Here is a 22,459-nt window from a genome sequence, read left to right as displayed (position 1 = left end):
GAGGTTGTGTGTGGGGTGTCTGGCAGGGCACAGGTGTGAGCCCTCCCCTCCTCCTGTGACCCCTAGCCTTGCCCTCAGCCTCTGCTGTGCCCTCAGACAGGGGGGCGGGGTGGCCTGCCCAGCCGTGTGCCTGACTGGTCCACTCCTTCCCTTGTGCACTTTGGACTTTGCTCTGGGCCAGGAGGGACTTTCTCTGCCTTCCTCACTGGGGAGGCCCAGCCTGCCTGACCCCCAGCTGCCCTTCCCTCCTTAGCCATTATCCCCGGGGCTGGGGTAGAAAAAGCTACACTTGGACCTTTCTGGCGCCAGACCCTAGTCAGACAGGTGTGGGTCCTTCTAGGCTGTTTATCCCTGTGTCGGTTTGGAGTAGCTCTGCCCATGTGCACATTGTGCTTGTGGCACCCTGTGTGCACCTGAATCTCTCTGTGCTGGTAAATGCATCAGGGTGTCAATGTCCTGTGTGGTCCGCATGGGCGTGGACATGTGTCAACACGTGAGAGCGGTGAGTTGGGGTGGGGGGTTCCTAGTGTCACTGAGTCATCCTAGGAGCGTGTGTGTGCCTGTGGTTACAACCGTCTGCGTGCATGTCCAACTGCAAGCAGGGTTCCCCATGTGGAACTGTGTGTTTGGGTCGGTGGGTGTGCCCGCATGTGCATACATGTGTGGTTATTCTGTGAGTGGCCCTGATGGACCCCTCACCCCGGCTCCTCACTGAGGCCCCCTTGTCTACGGTCCTGCCATGAAGGGGCCTTTGTTCCTCCCTAGGGGGTACCTGGAGCTCTCCTTCTGGCTTCCCCAGTCCTAGGACTAGCTGAGTGACTCAAGGCCTGTGCCTGGTGTGGCCTATGCCCCTAAGATGGCCTATCCTCACCCCTCCCCTACCGTGTGCTGGCAGGAGTGGGTGTGAGCCAGTGACAGCTAGGGTCCCAAGTCCTGCCCTTCAGACTCTCCCTCTCAGCCCCTCTGGCCGGGTGGGCCAGCTGTACCCCTGCACATCTCTCAGATTGAAGCCCATCCTGATACCCACTGTACCCCAGCTCTTCTCACTGCCTAAGCAGCATATTTACATATTTATGTGACTGTCCCCAACAAGCTGTGAGTTCTGAGGCCCCATGTATCTTGCCACTGTGGTGCCTACCGGCTGGGCCTCAGGAGAACTGAGCTGTGTGTGCCTTTGCAACTTACGGCTCCCCATGCCATCATGTATAGAGTTAGGTCACCGCCAGTGCATGTTTTCTTGGGAAGAGGGCCCACATCCTTCATTGGTTTTCAGGGTGTCGCCGCCCTTTTTATAATTGCAAAGGCTTCATTCATGCTGCCCAGGCCTCACCTGTGATTCCACTGAATCCCAGTGGGCAGGGTCAGCCCAGTAGTAGGATTTTTGAATTCAGATATGTGGCCAGGGTTGAAAAGCCTGAGCCAGGAACAGAGACAGTGCCCAGAGAACAGACCTGGGTCCTCAACATGAGCGTTCCAGACAGCTGCACAGGGTTTCTGTGGGAGTACATGAGGTAGGGGAGCAGCTGGCTTCCTGGGGGAAGGAGGAGCAATTCTCTAGGGTGGGCCTTTAGAACTGTCTGGAAGGAAATCTAGGAATTATGGAGGACAGTCTGGCTGAGGGAACAGTGTATGCAAAAAGAGGGGGCCTAACAGTGAGATAGGAGTTCACAGTAGCCAAAAGTGAGGTCCAAGGTGGAGAGCAGGCCAGGGCTAGACTGAGGTCTGGACTTTCTCCCAGGGCAGTGGGAACCCAGGAGGTTCCATAGGTTGGGGAGGGACCAGGATTGATAGTAACTGGGAGGTGTCACTGGGAAAAAGGAGGAGAGTCTACTGCAGGTTGGTGTGATGTGAGGGAGGGGGCAAGAAGGAGCACAGCTAGAGGATGAGGTGCTAATCCTGGGGAGGAGCAGGTGTCAGGAGCATCCCATGCTCTGGGACTTGGCTGTGGCCCCGAGACCGTAGTTGGTCCTCCCCCCTAGGATGGGGCTGGATATAGGGAGGCTGGGGCCCTGGTGGAAGAGCATTAGAAGGACCTTGCTAGCCCCCACCCCCACCCTCATCCCCCGCCCCACTCTTCTTGCTGAGCCCATTTCCTGGGTTGTGAAAGCCCTGTGGCCTCCTCCACTTGCTTCCGTCTGGGAAGACCTTTTGGGGAGGCCAGCCTCCCTGCCAAGCCCAGCCTGCCCTATTGCAGCCCTGCTCCCTCCTACTGCCTTTCACTCTCCTTCCCTCCCCCTCTCTGGGCCTCTTGTGTCTTCCCTCCTTCATTCATCCTTCAAAGTCCATGTGGGCTGGACCTTGAACTAACCTCCCCCCACACACACACCGCCCACCGCCCCAGGCAGGGTCTGTATCCCTAGGAGAGCCTGGGCTGACACTGCCTCCACTTTGCTGCCACTACCACCCAGCGTTGACTGCCAGCAGGCGGTGCCTTCCTTGGGCAGGTATGTGTGAGAAGGGGTTGCACAAGACAGACGCATTTTCTCCCCCCGCCCCCAGGGGGGCTATTCATGGAGGAGCAGACCCAGCAGGTGCCTCAGCTTCGCTTGACCTCAGCCCGTCCCCTCTTATTTCTCTGGCTGACTTTCTGAGGGAGCCTCCCTCCATATTTGCACACATTCCCCCAGAGCCTGGCCAAGTCTCTCAGGGCCCCATGTTGCTCCTCTGTCCCACCCTGTGGCACAGAATCCAAAGCCAGGGAAGGGCTGGGGTAGAGGGGACCAGGTCGGATCTGGGGGCTGGGGACTCTCACTGCAGGATCTTGCTCTCGGTTTCCCCCACACACAAAGGGGAGATGGACATGTTAGTCTCTAAAGGACCATCTCTTGGATACATTTTGGCTCGATGGGTTTTGTTTTTCACTGTTAACAAAACTGCTATCAAACAAGTTACATGTGATTGCTGTAGAAAAATTAGAAAATGCATTTCTGTTCCTGATGGCACCCCTCCGGCTATGTCTCCCACCCCACCCCCTTTACGGGAACACATTCACATGCATATATGTGGATACACAATGTGCATACTTGTCCTCTGCGCCCCAGGAGCTCCAACCAGGGCGGTTACTCTGGTCACCTCAAGGTTGGCCATGTCCAACCTGCCCTAGGCTGGCTGGGAACAGGTTTCCATTGCCCTGGAAGAGGTGACCTGCTTACTCTGGTCTGGCCCAGCACTACCTTTCCTTATCTCTGGGTGGCTGATCCAGGGCAGCATGGGGAGCAGAGGCAGTGGGCCCTCATGCCCTGAGACTGGAATCTAGGTATGGCCAAGACTTCCCCAGGTTTGAGCAGCAGAGGCTGGCCCAAGGGGTTGGGACAGTTTGGAAGGTAGCCATTCAGGGTCTGTACCACTCTTATACAGAGGAGGAGGTCTGCAAGGTCAGGCCTAGGATCATCCCAGAGGGGTTGGGTGAATAGACTGTGATTGAACACAGGGCACCAGTCTCCTGGTCCCTATACCCTTCTCCTTGGTTCCTTTGTCCTCAGTGTGTTTGTGTGTGTTGCTCCTGGCATATTGATCTGCCTCCACTTTTGCTCCCTCTTTCCCTTCATCAATTCTTCCTGACGTGGCATACTGGAATATACTAGAAAGAACATCGGCTGCAGCATCAGGCAGGCCTGGATTCAAATTCTTGCTGTGTGACCTTGGGCAAGTCACTTATCTTCTCTGAACCTGCAAATACCCACTTCCAGAACAAGCACAGGGATGAAGTGAGCTAATGCCATTTACAAGGTTAATCTGGTATGTGGTGGTTTCAGGGAAGGATGATCCTTCTTATAAGTGGGGGTGCTGAGACTCCTCACCCACCTCCCCGGCCTGATCCTCTGACTCTGGTGCTCCCTGCTTCATAGGGCTGCCTCTGCGGTGGGCTTAAGGATCAGGAGAGGAGAGATTAAGAGCCTAATGCTGGCTGGGATGGGGCTGGCCTCAGAGGGCACCCAGAAGCTGGTCCCCAGGGAGGCCTGCATAAAGTCTGCCCTTGCCACCTCTGTGGCCCTGCAGAGCAGTATGAGGCTGAGCCATGCCTTCCTTTGGGGCCTGTGGGCCTGGGCCTATTTGCATGGGGGCTATAAATAATTGGCACACCTTGCTTTTGTGCCAGTTACTTCACTCCCTGGTTTCCCCACCAGTGTTGAGACTGCGAGGTAGATGGGCAATGCTGGCTCCACTGTGCAGGGGGGATTTGGTGCGCCGGGCTCATGACTGTCTCAGGGTCACGTGGTGACGGAAGAATAGTGTCTGTCTCCCTCCAGGGTCTGGGCAGTGTGGTTGGGGTGGAGGGGCCCACGCTCTAGTTTTGGTCTAGAAAGTTGGGGCTGGGTGCCCTAACCCTAGGGTGACTGCCGAGGAGCCCCAAGGCAGCCCACGGAACCCATGGTCCCCCTCCTCATGGCACTGCGGCCTGGCTGTACAGGTTTGGGGCCAGAGCTGGGGCTTGCTGTGGTTGTGGTTTCCCTCCAGTGGCTTCTAACTGAGCAGCAGCGGCTCTGATCCCCGAAAGCTGGAGGGCTGGTCTGATCGGCAGCCTGCAAGGCTGGGCTCTGCCTCACAGTCCCTGGGCTTATCAGGTTCTGTGTCCTCCATGTAGCCCTGGGGTGGTCCTCATAGATGGCTCTTGCTGGGCACCCTAGAAGTGGGAGGGGTCATGGAGCCTACGGGCCATCTGTACTGGGCCCCAGGGGGAGGCTGAGGGGAGGTGGCTTGCCCACTTGCCCAAAATGACCAGGTTGTTTTGGCACCTGGGCTCCCCTGACGTCCTCTCTCCCAGGAACCCGGGCCCCTGCAGCACAGACTATCGCTCCTTCTCCCCTGCCTTCCTGCCCACACAGCCCTCATCCTCTGAGATCCTCAGAAAGCCCATCAGTGCCCCCGTCCCGGGTCTCAAGGTTATCCTGTTGGGAAGCATGAGGCCCAGCCATGTCTACTGGGGTCAGGTCCTGAGATTGTGGATGCAGACTTGTGGCAAGTGTGTGCTATGCGGGGGCCCTGCTGATCCTTCTGGATGCGCCAGGGAGAACTCATGTGTGTACTCCCCACCTTAGGCTCCCAGGCCCAGCAGGGTGGTAGGAGGGACACGATGAGAGTTTGGGACACTCACCCAGACTCCCACATGCAGCCAGCCAGCCAGACCCCCATAGCTTGCTCTTCTCTCCCACATTAGCTCAGCACCCACCCTGTGCCACCTACTCACACACCTTCATACACACCAACGCACACACTTACACATGCTCCGGCTCAGGGAGGAGCCAGCTGCCACCCACAGCTGGCTTCTCCTCCCTGTCTACCACGAGGTCATGGTGGCTGGCTTGGCTAGTCTCTGGCTGAAGGCTTTGGGACCTGGGCTCAGATGTGAGCATACATACCCATTCTCACTCCCTCTGAGGAGGAGCCAAGCCTGGGCAGGAGACATGGTGGGTTCTGCTTGGCCTGGCTCCTCCCCTCTCCTCTGGCTTCAGGCCACAAAGGACTGGTGGGGCCCCTGGGCTGGGCTGCAGGCTGAGGTCAGTGTTTCCTGTGAGCTCATCTGGGCTAGGAACTCTCTCGACAGAGCCGGCTGTTACTCTGGCTGCCTGGGGACCCATCCCAGGGGTGGGGCGGGGAGGGGGGCTGCTACATGTACACATATATGTGTGGGGGGCTGTGAGACGCATGTCTGACACCGCCGCCGTGCTGGCTTATGTTCAGGAAGGAGTGAGTACATACCCCTGTGCACGTGCGTTGAGCGCAAGGAATGACAACCTGAAAGACTCTCAGGGTCACATCCTCTAGTGAGATTTGACCCGAGGAACAGCAAGGAACAGGGGAATATAGGGCCGACCTGTGTGGTTTAAAAAACAAAGTCAGTGTATGGTCAACATTAAAATAGTTTTATGTTTGGAAAAAGTTAGTTTGAAGGTGCAGGCAACCTCTGTAGGTGAGAGGCACCTGAACCCAAGGGGCTTGGATTCAGAAGGTCAGGGATGCAGGTGGGTGGTCCCTGAATGGAGTGGATGCTTAGTTAGTGCAATCTCAGCTTTAGGTTCTGGCTCAGCCTCAGGGTTTCTGTTTCTCAGTCAGAAAAGTGGAGGTGGTCATCTTGGCCCTGTTTGCTTGGGGAGTTATAAGCAAAAAGCATACTTTGCAAACCAAGAAGAGCTGCAAGGAGCAGGGTGCAGGGAGGCGGGGGTACTGTCCTGCCTCTCTTGGCCAGCACGGACTAGGTACTCAGCCCGTAGGAAGCACCCAGCGTGGGGTGTTAAAGGAGGCCTTAAAGGATCCCCAAATAAGTGAGTCACATGCCTCCAGGGCCCAGGTAGGTTTTGGAGAGGAGTGAAGAGGGGGCCCCTGGCCTGGCGTAGACTGGCAGGTACTCAACAAAGGAGGTAGTACCAGCCAGCTACTACCCAGTGGGCTTGATGTCACATTCAGCAGTTTCACCAGAGATGCCACAAATCCAGACGTTCGTAGAATTTCTCAGGTTTAACAGTGGCAGCTAGAACTAGTGTCTCGTCAGCACATCATGTGGGCCAAATTCAATGTGGTGAGAGCCCCCGGGGGCACCCGAGCACCTCCCAGGGCTGTCCCTCACTGCCCAGCTTCCCCTCTGCTGTCTGTACAGCCCCACTGCAGGCCCTGACATGGCCCCGTTCCTGCGCATCGCCTTCACCTCCTATGAGCTGGGCTCCCTGCAGGCCGCCGATGAGGCCAGCCAGCCCTTCTGTGCCGTGAAGATGAAGGAGGCACTCAGCACAGGTAGGACTGGGATCAGGGCCCAGGGGGAGGCCTGGAGGACCTGTGCCTTGTTCCCCTAGAACTTCTGAGGGATCTTTCTCTTCCTCACGCTCACCTCCCTGCCCAGCCCAGCTGTGGATGCAGGACCGTAGAGGCCACCGAGTGCGCATAGGGCCTCTAGCACTTACTACATGGAGCCATCACCAGGGGTGGGGGTGGGGGAATGGGTTTCTGGCTCCTCCCCCATTGGTGGTTTCTCCCAACAATTTCCTCATGTCAGACCCTGTGCTGGGCATTGAGGACACTGCCATGCTCCAGGGCTGACTTGGCCCTGTCCTCATGGGGCTCACGGTGAGATGTGGGAGCCAGACAATGAGTCCTGTGATAGGGAAGCCCATAGGAGGCACTGTCCCAGGCTGAGGTCTGGGAGGTCTTCCTGCAAGAGGCAAATATCTCACACCATTCCTTCTTGCTATTGCCCTCACCTGCTGAATCCCTGGCTCATCCCTTAGGTCTTAGCGGAGCTGTCTCTTCTTCCAGGAAGCATTCCCTGACCCTTAGCCTGGGACATACCACCTGTCCATGATCCAGACCAGGTCTAGAACCCTGGCCCTGCCCTCTTCAGTCTCATCACAGCTGTGATTTAACATTTATTTGAGGGATTAATGGGTTCGTATCTCTGTCCTGGACTGGGATCTAGGGGGACAGGCCGACACTGGTTTTAACTTCTCTTTCTTCCGTGTTCCTCACCTTCAGTGTCATGGCTGGCACGAGGGGCCTCGGTGTGTGTTCACTGAGTGAGTGCGTGAGGGGGGTGACAGCTAAGTGGGGCTGACAGAAGAGGTCACAGGACGAGGCAGCGGCCAGAGCAGAGGCCTGGAGGTGGGACCAAGCAGGGCATCCTAGAAGAGCTGTGGGGAGTTCTGTGTTATGGAGTGTGTTATAAATGACACGAGGCTGGAGAGGGGAGCAGAGCATAGTTGTGAAGTCCGAGGAGTGGAAATATCCTCGGGAGGGCCTGGTGGTGGAGAGAAGGAGAACCAGACAGACTCTCGCCAGGCTGAAGGCTGTGGGGAGTCTGGGGAGGGTCGGGCAGACGGGCCCCAGCCAGACCTTGCCTGCCTGGCCATGTCGCAGAGCGCGGGAAGACGCTGGTGCAGAAGAAGCCCACCATGTACCCTGAGTGGAAGTCCACATTCGACGCCCACATCTACGAGGGCCGAGTCATCCAGATCGTGCTGATGCGGGCAGCTGAAGAGCCGATGTCCGAGGTGACGGTGGGCGTGTCGGTGCTGGCCGAGCGCTGCAAGAAGAACAACGGGAAGGCCGAGTTCTGGGTGAGGGCACATGGGCTGCAGCACGTGGGCCCTGTCTGGCCTCCTGATTCCGGCCCTGAGACTGAGCAGATCCCAGCCCCTCTGAGCCTGTTTCTGAATCCATAAAAGGAAAAGCTAGCACAAGACCCTACCTCAGGGTCAGCTGTTCAGGGGAAGTGAGCCACTGGATGCCAAGGGCTTATTGTAGCCCTGGGCACGTAGTAGGTGCTAAAGAGAGCCGTCCTCACCACTGCGACTACTTTTTTCCCTTTTAATTTTGTAAAAGCAGGATAGGCACATGGCAAAACTTTTCAAAATGTATGTAAGGGTATGTCCTGGCTCCACCACCAGGCACCCGGCCCCTTCTCAGAGGCACCCATTGTTCCAAGTTCTGCTTGGAACCTTCACAGGTGCAGGCAGGCATGAGGGAGCACAGTTATGTCTCCTCAGCAGTGAGGAGGTGGGGGAAGGGGAAGGCCGGTGGCCACCACTCACCTGCTAGAACCTGAACTCCACACGTGCATGTGGTCACATGTCCCTCATGGCCACAGGGTGTCAGGGCGGGCAGAGCATCCCTTGCCTTCTGGGGTCACAGGGGAGCTCCTGCAGCCAAGATGTCCCCGTGGGAAAAAACCCTTTGACCATCAGGGACTCTGATCAGCCTCCAGTGAGGCATGAAGGGGCCAGGCCAGGAGAGAAGTTGACCCAGCGCTGTACCAACCCTTGGCCAGTCAGGTGGAGTACTTGCCGTGCTCTCTGTCCACTCCACCAAGGGACAGTGCCAGTCACCAGGCATGGGTCCTGGGAGAGGTGAAGGTCCTACCCTCAGAAATGTGTAAGGAGACCAGGCATGCAGAGTCCCTGCTGCAGAGAGAACCAGCGTGGGTGTGTCAGCACACATGTGTCTGTGTCTCTGCATGTGCAAAGGCTGGGGGTGGGGAGGGCCTCCATTTTAAGATCCTTGTTAAGGGGGCAGCCAGGGGTGGGGGTGGGGAGTTTCCCTTCCCACTCTGTTCCTGGGCCATGTGGCTGGGCTGGGTGTGGGCTGGATCCTTTCACTTCCCCAAATGTAATAATACCCCTGGGTTGGGGGTGGGGGCGGGGCTCAAGGGCGGGGCCATGCCCACAACTGGACAGACAGGTGTCTGGCTAGGCTGCCAGGACTCCCTGGGCCTTAGGGGACCAACCATGGGGGCGGGTTCTAAGTCCAGCTTGGCTGGAGCCCGCCCTCATTGACCGCCCCCCCGCCCCCCACCCTCCCCCCTGCAGCTGGACCTGCAACCCCAGGCCAAGGTGTTGATGTCTGTGCAGTATTTTCTGGAAGACATAGGTAAGCTCCTCCTTCCCTGGGCTGGGGATTTAGGTTCAGAAGCTAGAGTCATGATGGAAGCTTAGGGAAGCAGTCCCTATCAACAGGCTACCCAGGGTCACCCTGGGAGGGACTACAGGAATGTTTTCCTTCTTGGGGCTGGGACTGACCTTGCGACTCCATGGTCCCCAGATTGCAGACAGTCTATGCATGGTGAAGACGAGGCCAAGTTACCAACAATGAACCGCCGTGGAGCCATCAAACAGGCCAAAATCCACTACATCAAGAACCACGAGTTTATTGCCACCTTCTTCGGACAGCCTACTTTCTGTTCTGTGTGCAAAGACTTTGTTTGGTGAGGGCTGGCTGTGCCTGCTGAGAGGGGGCGGGGGTAGGGAGGGCCTCATAGCTGGCACTGACAACGCCTGGGGATTTGTCTTTCAGGGGTCTCAACAAGCAAGGCTACAAATGCAGGCGTAAGTGTCTCTTTAACCCGGTTTCTGTGCACACGTGTCTGCCAGTGCCCACATGCATGCTCAGGAAAGCCGGTGTCCCCGTGTGAGGACTGTGTGCCTAGACAGGGGGGTTCTGTGTGCTTGTGTGTGTACATGTGAGATTTTCCATGTCAGAGCGTACGTGTATGAGAGCCACATTCAGTGGACGCACAAGCAGGCTTGCTTTGGCTTATGAAAGCCAGTTCCCAGCTCCTCACGTTTGGAAGCATCACACTTCGGTGTAGTATTTATACAGAAATCAACCAATGCTACACATCATGGCTCTTTTCCCCCGGAGAGGCTATTAGATCTTTTCTAGTATACCCTCACTGCACTCTGTTTGGGCATGTGTGTGTCTTGGTACACACATATGAGACACCTCCACTGTAGCAGTGGTTCTTTTTTCTTTTTAAAAGATTTTGTTCATTTATTCATGAGACACACAGAGAGAGAGGCAGAGACGCAGGGAGAGGGAGAAGCAGGCTCCATGCAGGGAGCCCAATGTGGGACTCGATCCCGAGACTCCAGGATTATGCCCTGAGCCAAAGGCAGGCGCTCAGCTACTGAGCCACCCAGGTGCCCCCATGGTGGTGGTTCTGAACACAGGCTCCGGAGCCAGATGGCCTGGGTTCGAATCCCACCTCTGCCACTTCCTACCTGTAGGGCCTTAGGCAGAGTGACTTAACCTCTCTGTGCCTCAGTAAAATAGGGATAATAACCATTCTGAAGATAAAATGGGATAAAATATATAAAGCTGCATTTTGAGTGACTGGTACAAAGTAAGCATTCTATATAGGGAGCCCATTGTCATTATTACACAGCAGTATGTATGTCCCAGTGTCTTTGTGTTGGGGGGTGTGTGTGTGTGCGTGCGTGTGTGCGTGCACGTGCATGTGTATGAGAGAATGCTTAGGAGCTGTTTGTTGTCTTGAGCATAGCCGGGAGTGGGTGGGGGGAGCCTCCCTGCTTGCACTCCTCTCCCTGTGAGACTCCGTGCCCCTCGTGCTGCCCCCCCACTGGCCACTAGGACCCCTCCGGCCTTCCCTAATCTCTGAGATCCTCCAGATTGGCCTGTCCTCCCCACCCCTATCCTTTCCAGGCCCCTCCTGCCAGGGCGTGCAGGAGGAGAGAAAAAGCCAGCTGCGGGCCCCAGGCGTCTGTGGGGTGAGGGTGTGGGCGATCGGGGAAAACAGTGGCTTTGTACAGAGGGCTGGACTGGGCCGGCGGCGCCAGCTCACAGCTCTGCCCCTCCTGCTGCCTCCCCTTCCCCCTCCCGGCCTGTGCCTCCTCAAGAATGCAACGCTGCCATCCACAAGAAATGCATCGACAAGATCATCGGCCGGTGCACGGGCACCGCAGCCAACAGCCGGGACACCATAGTGAGGCCGGGCCCAGGGCGGGGACCCGGGGGGCTTGGCCAGCTGGGAGGGATTCGGGTTCTCCCCAGCCTTTCCCCATGGAGCTCACCCTTCTCCCTACTTATCCTGGTCCCTCCTCAGACTTCCAGATTGCCCAGTCCCCAGTGGGGCCCTTTGGGGCATCTTGCCATGCATGGGGTTGGGGGAGAGCTAGGGGTTGAGGAAGGAGCTCGAGCTGGCCTGTGACCCTCAACCTGTGACCTCCCCTTCTCAGTTCCAGAAAGAACGTTTCAACATCGACATGCCGCACCGATTCAAGGTTTACAACTACATGAGCCCCACCTTCTGTGACCACTGTGGCAGTCTGCTCTGGGGGCTGGTGAAGCAGGGATTAAAATGTGAAGGTGCGTGCCACCCACCTCTGGGGGCTAGGGCAGGGCAGGAGGGCACGCCCAGCTGGTGCCTCCCCACCCAGACCTCATAAACTCCAACTAACTGATACCACCTTTCCCTGTTGCTGGGGGAGGCCTTGGTGGCCCCTCCACACTGGCCCGACTAACTCTCCCATTTACCTGCTGTGTGACCAGGAGACCTCATGCCTCTGAGCTCTGTGTCCTCAAGTGTAAGATAGGGGTTAGAGCAGAAGGTGTTCAGCCAAGGCCTGACACGCAGTAGCAGGTGCTCAGCAAACATGCTTCACAGACCCCCTCCCTCTCCCTAGGCTTTAGTGAGGCAGGAACAGGAGACACCCGCCCCCCCCAAGAAAACATGACTTGTCTAAGTTGTCTTAGACATTCTTTGAAGGGTTTAGAATTAGGTCTGATATCTCCTGCTTTTGCTTTTTCATCTCTAAATAATGAAAAATTTGAAGTGCTCATGATGGTTTCAGAGTATTTTCTCTAAAGACAGGAAACCCAGCAGACCCCACCAAGGCCCTGCTTTCTTCTACTCTCTCCTCCCTGCCTCCCTGCCCTTGGGTGAGCTTGGGGGATGGGGGCGAGTTCTCCTGGAGACTGCTGGTGGCCTGTCCAGTCCTGTCTGGGCAGGAGCCCTGATGGCGCTGTCTCCTTCACCCCAGACTGTGGCATGAATGTACACCATAAGTGCCAGAAGAAAGTGGCCAACCTCTGTGGCATTAACCAGAAGCTCTTGGCTGAGGCATTGAACCAAGTGACCCAGGTGGGCAGGTACCACGGGAACCCTTGACAGAGGATGGCAGGGCTGGGGGGAGCAGTCAAGGCTCATGCCCGCCACTGGGAGACCCTGGCAGGGTGAGGAGGGGGGCAGCATTTATACCCAAGACCCCACTTCTGGAAGATCCAGTCCAAGAATTAGACAGCAGGGAGAGATGGGCTTGTTCTTATAAGAAATTATGTGAGCAGTTCTTTACTTGATGAACCTAGAAGACCACAAGTTTGGAATGCTTGGAACTAAAAGCCTGTGTGTGTGTGTGTGTGTGTGTGTGTGTGTGTGTGTGTGTGTGTTTGGGTGGGGCTTGAGGAATGCCATAAAACTTCAAGGTAAAATTCTAGGATCAATTACAAGTGAAGGCAACACAATCTATTGAGTAAGTGTTGGAGAGAGTGGGGCTCAGTGTCTAAAACTTGTTTGTAATCAGCGCCTTCTAGACCATCAAGGTACCCCTGCACCCCAGGAAGTGTGTGCATGTGTGCGTGCACCACCTAGAAGTCTTGGGCTCTGTCCCTGCTATTCCCCCATTGGTTTTGAGAGTGGAGTTCTGGATGGTTGGATGATCAACCATCTGGATGGTCCCATCCTCTGGGCTGGGAGCTCTGATCATGGTATGACTATCTGGCTCTCCATCCTCTTCCCGCTGCTCCAGAGATCCTCCCGGAAGTCAGAAACAGAGTCTGTTGGAATCTACCAGAATTTTGAGAGAAAGCCAGGAGTCTCTGGAGACATTGCCCCAGGTGAAGGTGGGCTCATTTCCCCCAGGAAAGTCCCCACTCCCCACTAGGACCCGAGATGGGGCCCAGCCTCCCACCACTGCCAGGACCTGAGCTGAGGCCCCACCCCTACAGAAGGAGCCCCTTCCTCTCTGAGGCCCCTCACCCACCTCCCACCCCCAGGCCCCAAGGGAGGGGACTCGGCAGATAAAGACCTAAGTCTAAAGCACCATGTCTTGGGCAGACAACGGGACGTACGGCAAGATCTGGGAGGGCAGCACCAGGTGCAACATTGACAACTTCATCTTCCACAAGGTCCTGGGCAAAGGCAGCTTTGGGAAGGTAAGTGGCTGTTTGGCCCTGGGGGGTGGGGGGGCAGCTCGAGGGACTTGGGCCCAGGGGCCCAAGGGCACCTGTATCCCCCCTCCCTGGCTTCTTCCCGATGGGGTGGGGACCGTGGTGGCCTGGACTTCCCTCTCTCAGCATCCTGCCTCCCCGTCAGGTGCTGCTTGTAGAGCTGAAGGGCAAGAAGGAGTTCTTTGCTATCAAGGCTCTTAAGAAGGACGTGGTTCTGATCGACGATGACGTGGAGTGCACCATGGTGGAGAAGCGGGTGCTGGCGCTCGCCTGGGAGAATCCCTTTCTCACCCACCTGTTCTGCACATTTCAGACCAAGGTGCCCGCCCCCCCGCCTCGTTCTTGCGTCTGAAGCCACAGCATGCCCCCCCCCCCACCACAGGACCATGTCCCTAGGGCAGAGTTGTCCCCTACCTCCTGTGGGGCTTGCCCCCACCGGCTGTTTCTGCCCTTCACTGTGCCCCTGCTCACCCCTCTCCCCACCCTAGGACCACCTGTTCTTCGTGATGGAGTTCCTCAATGGTGGGGACCTCATGTACCACATCCAGGACAAAGGCCGCTTCGAGCTCTATCGGGCCACGTACGTGAGGGCCCTGTTGGGGGAGGAGCCCACGGCTGGTCTGGAGCTGGGCTTGTGAGGGAAATCTGGGGGAGCTGGGGCTGTCCCCACCATATGGAAAGCTGTGGATGGTGAGTGAGCCCTGGCTGGCAGCCCAGCACAGATGTGCCAGGGTCCTGTCCCCTCCCTGAGCCTCAGCCTGGGCAGCCTTGCAGATGGTGATGCTGCACAACACAGGACCCTGGTGTATGGCCCTCAGACTAGCATGTACCCCCCTCAAAGTGCATGTGTGTGTGTGTGTGTGTGTGTGTACACACATATGTATATCTATATAAATATATACACTCTTCTGACAGAGAATTGTCTCATCTGGAGCTTTTCCTTCATAAATTTCTTTTTTAGTCTTGGTGGCCAGCCCCCTCTTGCCTGATACAGCGTGTGCTTAATCACGCTCAGGGTGTCCACGGAGCTATGCACAGCATTTCCCGACCCTGGGGGCAAGGAGGGGGGCCCAGGGAGATGCAGGAGCTGATCATAGAAATCCCAGAACACTTTTCTCTCTCTGTCATCCAGGTTTTATGCAGCTGAGATAGTCTGTGGATTGCAGTTTCTGCACAACAAAGGGATCATTTACAGGTACAAGGGGTGGGTGGTGTGTTGGGGGGCTTTTAGGAAGAAAGCTCAAACCCCATCATATCTCCCCAAATCCTGAGTGAGGCCCCGCCCAGCCACGGCCCCATCCCCGCTTGAAGTCAGGCTTTGGTTGGGCCTCTCCCTAACTAAGCTTCCTTCTCCATTGTGAGGATTCCCATGGCCCCTCTACTGAGGCCAGCCTAGCTCCAGGGTTTGGGAGCTGGTTGCCCATATTTGGCGCCAATAGCAGGAGTACAGCCTTGCCCGGGACAGTGTCTCCCTTCCTGCGAGTGATCAGTCTTACTGTCATGCTCCGAACCCCCATCTGAGCAACCAGTAGGAACTGGCTCCATCAATTCTTGCCCAATAAATGACAGTCCTACCCTGTAGTGGAATAGTATGGGCCCATTGATAAGGCTGATGCTGAGTTCTCTGCACCGATGTGAGACAATGCGAAGATGATGTTGTCAGGTGGAAATTTCCAGATGCTCAACCACTGCTCAACCAGTGTGTATCTAATATTAGAGTCTGGGGTTGAGAAGGAGGCGGGGGAGCCATGCATTGTAGTGTGCTCATCCATGCCTAGGATCATTCTGGGGCGGGCCTGGTTATGAGGTTAGTGAAGATGGACTCTGCTGTTTGGTATCCCATGTGCATCAATTATCTCCTCAAATATCTCCTCATTATATAAGACATGGTCCCTGCTCTTGTGCAGTCAGACACACCCGAGCCTGGGGCCACCTGCACTGCTGACCCAGTGAGGTGACCCTGGGCAGGTGGCATTACCTCTCTGAGCCTCCATGTGAGCTTTAGGAAGTCAGATGGTGTGTATCCAGCATGTGGCTCACCAGTAGGTGTTTTGCAGGAAACACCTGCTTTTAGCACAGCTTTCTCCTCCTGCTTCCTTTTCTCTTCCTCATTCCTTTGTCCCCTTGGGGAGGTCCTAGGATCAGGGTTGGCAGTGGAGCCATGGGTACTGGAAAGAGAGGAGGAAGATTGCTCACCCCCCCATGACTCCCTTTTCTGTCCACACTCAGGGACCTCAAGCTGGACAATGTGATGCTGGACCAGGATGGCCACATCAAGATTGCTGACTTTGGGATGTGCAAGGAGAACATATTTGGGGAGAAACAGGCTAGCACCTTCTGTGGCACCCCTGACTATATTGCCCCCGAGGTGAGTGGGTACCCTCCCGGCAACTGGCCCGATTAGACACCTTGTCTCAGCAGGGTGAGAGGCAGTGCTGTCCGAACCACAGCCAGGAGGATGAGGAAACCTAGCTGGGCTTCATGCTTGGGAGTCCCCCTCAGCTCTGGTACCCCTTCTCCTGCCCCAGATCCTGCAGGGCCTAAAGTACTCCTTCTCTGTGGACTGGTGGTCCTTTGGAGTCCTTCTCTACGAGATGCTCATTGGTCAGTCCCCCTTCCACGGTGACGATGAGGACGAACTCTTCGAGTCCATCCGTGTGGACACGCCACATTATCCCCGCTGGATCACCAAGGAGTCCAAGGACATCCTGGAGAAGGTGGGAGGCTCTGGGCCAGGCTGGCTGGGGCAGGGGCCAGCAGACAGACATGTGGGTCATGGGAAGGCCAGAAGCCCCTCGTCTCTGGAATGGCAGCCTCACTGATGCTCTGGTCCTAACACACTGTGGGTACTGCTCACACGCCACGTTCCTGGGAGCTCCTGAGTCCATCACACTGAATCAGCCTGGTACCGTGATTATCAGCTCAGGGTGAGGAGACAGACAGACCTGAAGCTAAACTCTGAGTCTGTCTCCTTGTCTGCAAAATGGAGGCTGTGGGAGAACTTGCCTCACGGTTTTGGAGACAAATCATAAATGTGTGGTGCTCAGGTCTACACCAGGCAGGTAGTATATTCCCAGTAAACCCCATTGCTTGTCCTCACAGTCCCACCAGCAGAGAGTCCTGGCGGCCCTACTGCGTGGCCTGTTGTCTCTGGGGGACCAGGAGCGCAGCAGCCCAGAGAGGACCCTCTCAGCTCCAGAGGCCCTGGGCTGCACCCTTGGGCTGGGCTAGACCTGCCTGGGCACCCCTGGGTTCGCTGAAGCCCTGGATTTCCCAAAGTCCTTGGGTGCTAACTAGGGCTCCTGCTGGCTTGCAGCTGCTTGAAAGAGATACAACCAAGAGGCTGGGAGTGACGGGCAACATCAAAATCCACCCGTTCTTCAAGACCATTAACTGGACCCTGCTGGAGAAACGGGCTGTGGAGCCGCCCTTCAAGCCCAAAGTGGTACGTGATCTGACACCCGTGGGGGCCACCCACTTGATCTTGCTCTCCACTGCCTTCCAGGTGGGGTGGGGGATCTCCTTTCCCAGCCTCTCTCTCTCGCTTCATTTGCAGGCTTTCCTCCTCTCCATTCTTCCAGCAAACCTGCTTCCCGGCCTCCCCAGCACATTCTGTCACTGCCTCTGCCTTTGTGTTCTCACCCACCCCCGCAGTGAGTCAAGTCAGTCAGTCAACAAACAGTGGGAACTGTGGATCTAGCCACCCCTCATTTTTATTTTTATTTTTTAAGATTTCATTCATTTATTCATGAGAAAGAGAGAGAGACATAGGCAGAAGGATAAGCAGGCTCCCTCCAGGGAGCCCAATGCAGGACTCGATCCCAGGACCCTGAGATCATGACCTGAGCCAAAGGCAGATGCTCAACCACTGAGCCACCCAGGTGGCCCCATCCAGCCACCCTTCAATAGACCTGCTTTGGGATCCCTGGGTGGCGCAGTGGTTTGGCGCCTGCCTTTGGCCCAGGGCGCGATCCTGGAGACCCGGGATTGAATCCCACATCGGGCTCCCGGTGCATGGAGCCTGCTTCTCCCTCTGCCTGTGTCTCTGCGCCTCTCTCTCTCTCTCTGTGACTATCATAAATAAATAAAAATTTAAAAAAAAAATTAAAAAAAAATAGACCTGCTTTAACAGCCCTGTACGCAGGGGACTATTCTTTGGGAATCAGAGTTAAGGCCTCTCCCCATCCATCCATCCATCCATCCATCTTCCAATAAATATTGGAAATGCTGAGTGCCTGTTGAGTGCAGAGCACTGTGCTAGCTACACTGTGAAGTGTGAGGCCCAGAGCCAGAGAAGTTCTAGCTCCTCAGAGAGATAAGAAGCTTGCACACTGATGATCGTTTATGATATGAGACAACAGTACGAGAGCTGTCACAAGACCACACATGATCTGTGGTCACTGGGCGAGTCTGTCAGCAGGAGCTGGATGCAGAGAACAGAGTGGGTCTGAGAAGAAGTGGGATATGGGCAGGGCTGGGGGACTAGGCCAGGCTCAGGGCAGCTGGGAGGCGTTCCAGACAGAGGAGAGGTGTTCACACCAAGGTCTGGGATCTGCAGAGGCCACCCAGGAGACAGCAGGGAAGCAGAGGCAGGTCGGGGCCAGAATTCTTAGATAAGAAGTTAGATTCTGTGGCTCTTCTCTGACCACAGCTCTCCCCTCTTGCTCCCTTTCTCTCTGTCAGGACACACTGACAGCTCATGTCATGTGCCCCACGTTTGTGCCTAGAGGCTGGAGAATACTTCCCCTGCTCCAGGGATCTCAAACTCAGGGGCCTCCTGGGCACCTTATTACCAGGCCAGGCTGCATGTAGGGAAACCACACAGCCTGATTTCAGTCTCTTGCTTTTGATTTAAAAAAAAAAAAAGGGTAGATTTATTACTCTGCATTAAAAACACAGGACAAGGGATCCCTGGGTGGCGCAGCGGTTTGGCGCCTGCCTTTGGCCCAGGGCGTGATCCTGGTAGACCCGGGATCGAATCCCACGTCGGGCTTCCGGTGCTTGGAGCCTGCTTCTCCCTCTGCCTGTGTCTGCCTCTCTCTCTCTCTCTCTGTGACTATCATAAAAAAATTTAAAAAAAAATTAAAAAAAAAATTAAAAACACAGGACAAGAGTGTGGGTCAGCAGCCCCTGTCAGTGGGAAATGGTCAGGGGCCGATAGCAGGCTATCCAAGGGGGCTTCAGCACTGTGAATGGACACATCGGGAAACAGGCCCAAGGCTGCTTGCTGTGCCAGTTTCCAGGAGAAACCAGAAATCTGGATTTTTATGTCAAATTGCCCAATTTAAAAATAATTGGCTCAAATCCCATTAATACCCAGGGGCAGTCTAAATGACTGTACCTGCCTGCTTGTTTGGCCTGAAGGCCACAGAAACTGAGATCACTCCTGTTACCATTTCCTTGTATCTTCAGAAACAGAGAGTTGGCAAACTTTTCCTAGAAAGTCTGATGGTAAATATTTTAGGCTTTGCAGGCCAGGCGACCTGAAAGCAGCCGTAGAAAATATGTCGATGAATGGGTATAGTTTTGTACAAATAAAACTTTATTTACAGACACTGGAATCTGGGTTTCATTTACTTTTTACATGTCATGAAATATTAATTTCCTTTTGATTTTTCCCTGAGCTTTAAAATGTGAAAGCCATTCTTATAGCTCTTGGGACCTATAAAACCAAGGTGGTAAGCAGGGTTTGCTCCTGGCTCTCATTTGCTAGAGTCCTCTTCAGGATGATACCCACCTCTCCTTATCTTGGCTTCCTTCATCCCTCTGGGGAGACAGTATCCACCGTCTGTCTACCTGGGCTTCTCTCAGGCTGTTGGGAGAGACTCCCTTTTCTGTTCTTTTATTTTATTTTATTTTTATTTTTTATTTTTTAAAAAGATTTATTTATTTATTTACTTATTTATTTATTTATTTTATTTATTTATGATAGACATAGAGAGAGAGAGAGAGAGAGAGAGAGAGACGCAGAGACACAGACAGAGGGAGAAGCAGGCTCCATGCCAGGAGCCCAACGTAGGACTCGATCCCAGGACTCCAGGATCGCACCCTGGGCCAAAGGCAGGTGTTAAACTGCTGAGCCACCCAGGGATCCCCTGTTCTTTTTTTTTTATTATTATTATTTCAAGTTAGTTAACATATAGTGTATTATCAGTTTCAGGGTAGAGTTTAGTGATTTATCAGGTGCATGTAACACTCAGTGCTCATTACATCATGTACCCTCCTTAATGCCCATCACCCAGCTACCCCATCCCTTCACCACCTCCCTCCAGCAACTCTGTTTGTTCTCTAGAGTTAAAAGTCTCTTATAGATTGCCTCTCTTTCTCTTCTTATTAAGACCATCTCTGGCCTGGCCCAGCACCACAGGGATTCTGAGGTGTTTGGGAGGCAGTCTCGGGAACTCGGAGAACTTTGGAGGGCCACTCCTTAGGTCCCACTCACTCGCCCCTGCTCTCTGCCCACAGAAGTCCCCTGGAGACTACAGTAACTTTGACCAGGAGTTCCTGAACGAGAAGGCACGCCTCTCCTACACCGATAAGAACCTCATCGACTCCATGGACCAAACAGCATTCGCTGGCTTCTCCTTTGTGAACCCCAAATTTGAGAGATTCCTGGAAAAGTGAGGTTTCCAGACATCCCCCCCAATCCACCCCAGCTGGGGAGCCTGGGTCAGCCAGCATGGCCTGCCCACCGAGCCTGGGCAGAGCAGGCTGGGCAACATCCCCCATCATCGGCACCTGCCTGCCCCCACTCCATGATAAGCAACAGTGTGATTGTCTGATTTCTGCTGCTGCTGCTCCCTGGTCCCCAAGAGGGGCCTCAGCTCCTGTCTGGCTGGGCTCTCATGGTACTTCTGTGAACTGTGTGTGAATTTGCTTTTCCTCTACCATCAGAGGGAAATTGTAAATCCTGTGTTTCATTACTTGAATGTAGTTATCTATTGAAAAAATATTATATATATATACACACACACATATATATATATAATAGGCTGTATATATTGCTCAGTAGAGAAGAAATGTATGAGTATACATATACGTGTTAATTTTTTTAAATATATGTATACATACATACACACATATATATAGGATATATATATATATATATGACCAGAAAAACAAAAAAGGAGCACAAATTGTTTGAACCACCAGGTTCTTTTATCTGTGTGTCTAAATAAACACCAAATGGTACTGACTTGGCTGTTGGGACACGTTTGTCCCAGGAAGCTGGTGGCTGCTGCTCCCACTTTTGGCAGCTCCGTCCTGGAAGCTCGGTGAGCTGTTAGCTACAGACACAGACCCCTGGGTTTTCATGTAAATGTGTTTGTATTTATGGATTTCCTGTGGCTCTGAGGCCCTGGGCCTAAAGCAGAAGGCTTTTTTGGGTGGCTGAACGGATCCCTGAATGTGTCTGCAGAGCAATGCTAGGGGAGGAGGTGGGACCAGGTGCTGACAGCATGTCAGGAGAGCTAAGGCCATTCTGGAAGAGCAGAGAGGCATGAGCAGAGGCTTGGAGGCTGGCCCAGACTGGGGAGGAGGCCAGAGAGGAGGAAGGAAATAGAGCTCAGCAGGCCTCAGGCCCATCTGCATTCAAATCCCAGAGCAGCCAAACGAGACGTGGGTATGCCAGTCATTTTAAGCCTCAGTTTCCTCATCTGTAAGATGGGGACAAGGCAAAGGGGATGCTAGATGGAGCTCCATATCTCCTTGCTTTTTATCCCTGTCCCTGCCACGGAAGTGTTAGAGTTCTAGGATCTGCTTCTCAAGAGTCCTTACCTACCTAGGAAAGGGGAGGCGAGCAGGATGGGAGAAGGATGAGAAGATGCTGAGTGGCTATGTTGAGGTTGAGCGACATGCTCCAGTGTGCCCACAGTGAGGACAGTGGCTCCAAGGGACAGGTGGCGGCCAATGTCCCTGCAGCATGGGCAGCTGTCCTTTCCCACCACTTCAGTGTTTCCTACTCTCTGGCTTCCCATGTCTTCCCCTCAGCCTCCCTCCCTACTCCTCCCTTTCTCTGTTCCTCTGCTCCCGGGGGCACAGGCTGCCCCTCTGCTCCAGCCCCTGGCCCTCCTTCCCCAGAGGTGGGCAAAATGCCCCAGTGCCTCATTGGCTGGCTCTGACAGCCAGGCAGCTGACTTCCAGCAAGTTCGTTTTTCTGGGCTGAGGTACAAGTTTCCAAGGCTGGAGAGAGGTGGGATGAGGTGGGGCTGGTGCTGGCCAGGGAAGGGGGCTGTGGAGACGGGGCGGGGGCGGGAGGGGGGAGCAGCCTCCCTAGAGAGACTAAAGTCCCCCCTCCCCTCTCCATCCACCAGCCATCCCCTCCAGGAAATACTTTTCGAATCCTTGCTCTGCTGTCTGTGAAGTGAAAACCCCAGAAGTGAGCTTGGTCCCTTGGGCTTATGTCAAGTGGGGGAGCCAGCGTGGCATGGGTTGTGCTGGGGCACCCGTGACCCCTACCTCTGCTGCAGTACACACAGGCCCCAAGAGCTCCCCTGGGGCTGTCCAGAGTGGCTTTAGAACAAAAATATGGTTGGTGTTTGAATTCCAAGGCTCTCCCAATTGTCCTCCAGCTCCAAGGCACAGCCTTGCACTGAGAGCCCCAGCTTCTTCCTATGTGGAAGGGGGATGAGTGGTTTATCAGCCAGAGGCAGTGGAGGGTGGTGGGAAGAACATGGTGCTGAGGGTCAGGAGCCTGGACTTTGAGTTCCACTCTGCCATCCACAAATTTTTTCATTGGGACTCAGATCCCCTATCTAAAAAATGGAACAGTCCTGCTGCTTTGAAGAGCTTGTGGCTCTGGGGAGCCCCTTAAGGGCTGATGCTGGTACCCCACGGTGCCAGGCAAAGCCCAAGAGAAGGCAGGGGGACAGCGGCCCGGGACAGAGAAGCAGCTGGTGGGATGTTGCCAAACTGCCTGGGAGGCTGTGTGCCTCCAGGCCTGTTCTCAGAGCTGGGTACATGCCAAGCCTGACCTGGCGGCCTCAGGAAATGCCTCTCATGGCTGGGCCCA

General features: G+C 55.0%; 1 protein-coding gene and 1 long non-coding RNA gene across 6 annotated transcripts in view; one reads left to right on the top strand and one right to left on the bottom strand.

Moving 5' to 3' along the window:
- PRKCD (protein kinase C delta) overlaps positions 1 to 20,644 on the top strand; it is a 29,433-nt gene extending 8,789 nt beyond the window's left edge. For 2 of the 5 annotated variants that reach the window (XM_072785896.1, XM_072785897.1), the window contains exons 3-19: positions 6,596 to 6,729; positions 7,846 to 8,045; positions 9,294 to 9,354; positions 9,526 to 9,688; positions 9,778 to 9,809; positions 11,121 to 11,206; positions 11,460 to 11,589; positions 12,264 to 12,364; positions 13,029 to 13,122; positions 13,337 to 13,434; positions 13,595 to 13,768; positions 13,938 to 14,029; positions 14,582 to 14,644; positions 15,679 to 15,817; positions 15,978 to 16,166; positions 16,766 to 16,894; positions 19,915 to 20,644. In XM_072785896.1, the coding sequence (XP_072641997.1) occupies positions 6,615 to 6,729; positions 7,846 to 8,045; positions 9,294 to 9,354; positions 9,526 to 9,688; positions 9,778 to 9,809; positions 11,121 to 11,206; positions 11,460 to 11,589; positions 12,264 to 12,364; positions 13,029 to 13,122; positions 13,337 to 13,434; positions 13,595 to 13,768; positions 13,938 to 14,029; positions 14,582 to 14,644; positions 15,679 to 15,817; positions 15,978 to 16,166; positions 16,766 to 16,894; positions 19,915 to 20,073 (2,025 nt within the window). In that variant the 5' untranslated portion in view covers positions 6,596 to 6,614 and the 3' untranslated portion in view covers positions 20,074 to 20,644. Of the gene's footprint in view, positions 1 to 6,595; positions 6,730 to 7,845; positions 8,046 to 9,293; positions 9,355 to 9,525; positions 9,689 to 9,777; positions 9,810 to 11,120; positions 11,207 to 11,459; positions 11,590 to 12,263; positions 12,365 to 13,028; positions 13,123 to 13,336; positions 13,435 to 13,594; positions 13,769 to 13,937; positions 14,030 to 14,581; positions 14,645 to 15,678; positions 15,818 to 15,977; positions 16,167 to 16,765; positions 16,895 to 17,005; positions 17,103 to 19,914 lie in introns of all 5 variants that reach the window. The other 3 variants (XM_072785900.1, XM_072785899.1, XM_072785898.1) reach the window with 3 other exon arrangements.
- Positions 5,852 to 9,026, bottom strand: LOC140610172 (uncharacterized). The gene is made up of 3 exons (XR_012011940.1): positions 8,520 to 9,026; positions 7,822 to 8,011; positions 5,852 to 7,726 (listed from the first exon to the last, which is right to left on the bottom strand). It is a non-coding gene; the product is annotated as an uncharacterized lncRNA (long non-coding RNA).
- Positions 20,645 to 22,459: the final 1,815 nt, after the last annotated feature.

This window comes from Canis lupus, chromosome 19 (assembly GCF_048164855.1).
Source record: "Canis lupus baileyi chromosome 19, mCanLup2.hap1, whole genome shotgun sequence".
NCBI classification, from domain to species: Eukaryota; Metazoa; Chordata; class Mammalia; order Carnivora; family Canidae; genus Canis; species Canis lupus.
Note: the sequence above shows the minus strand (reverse complement) of the source record. Positions and strands in the feature narration are given on the sequence as shown.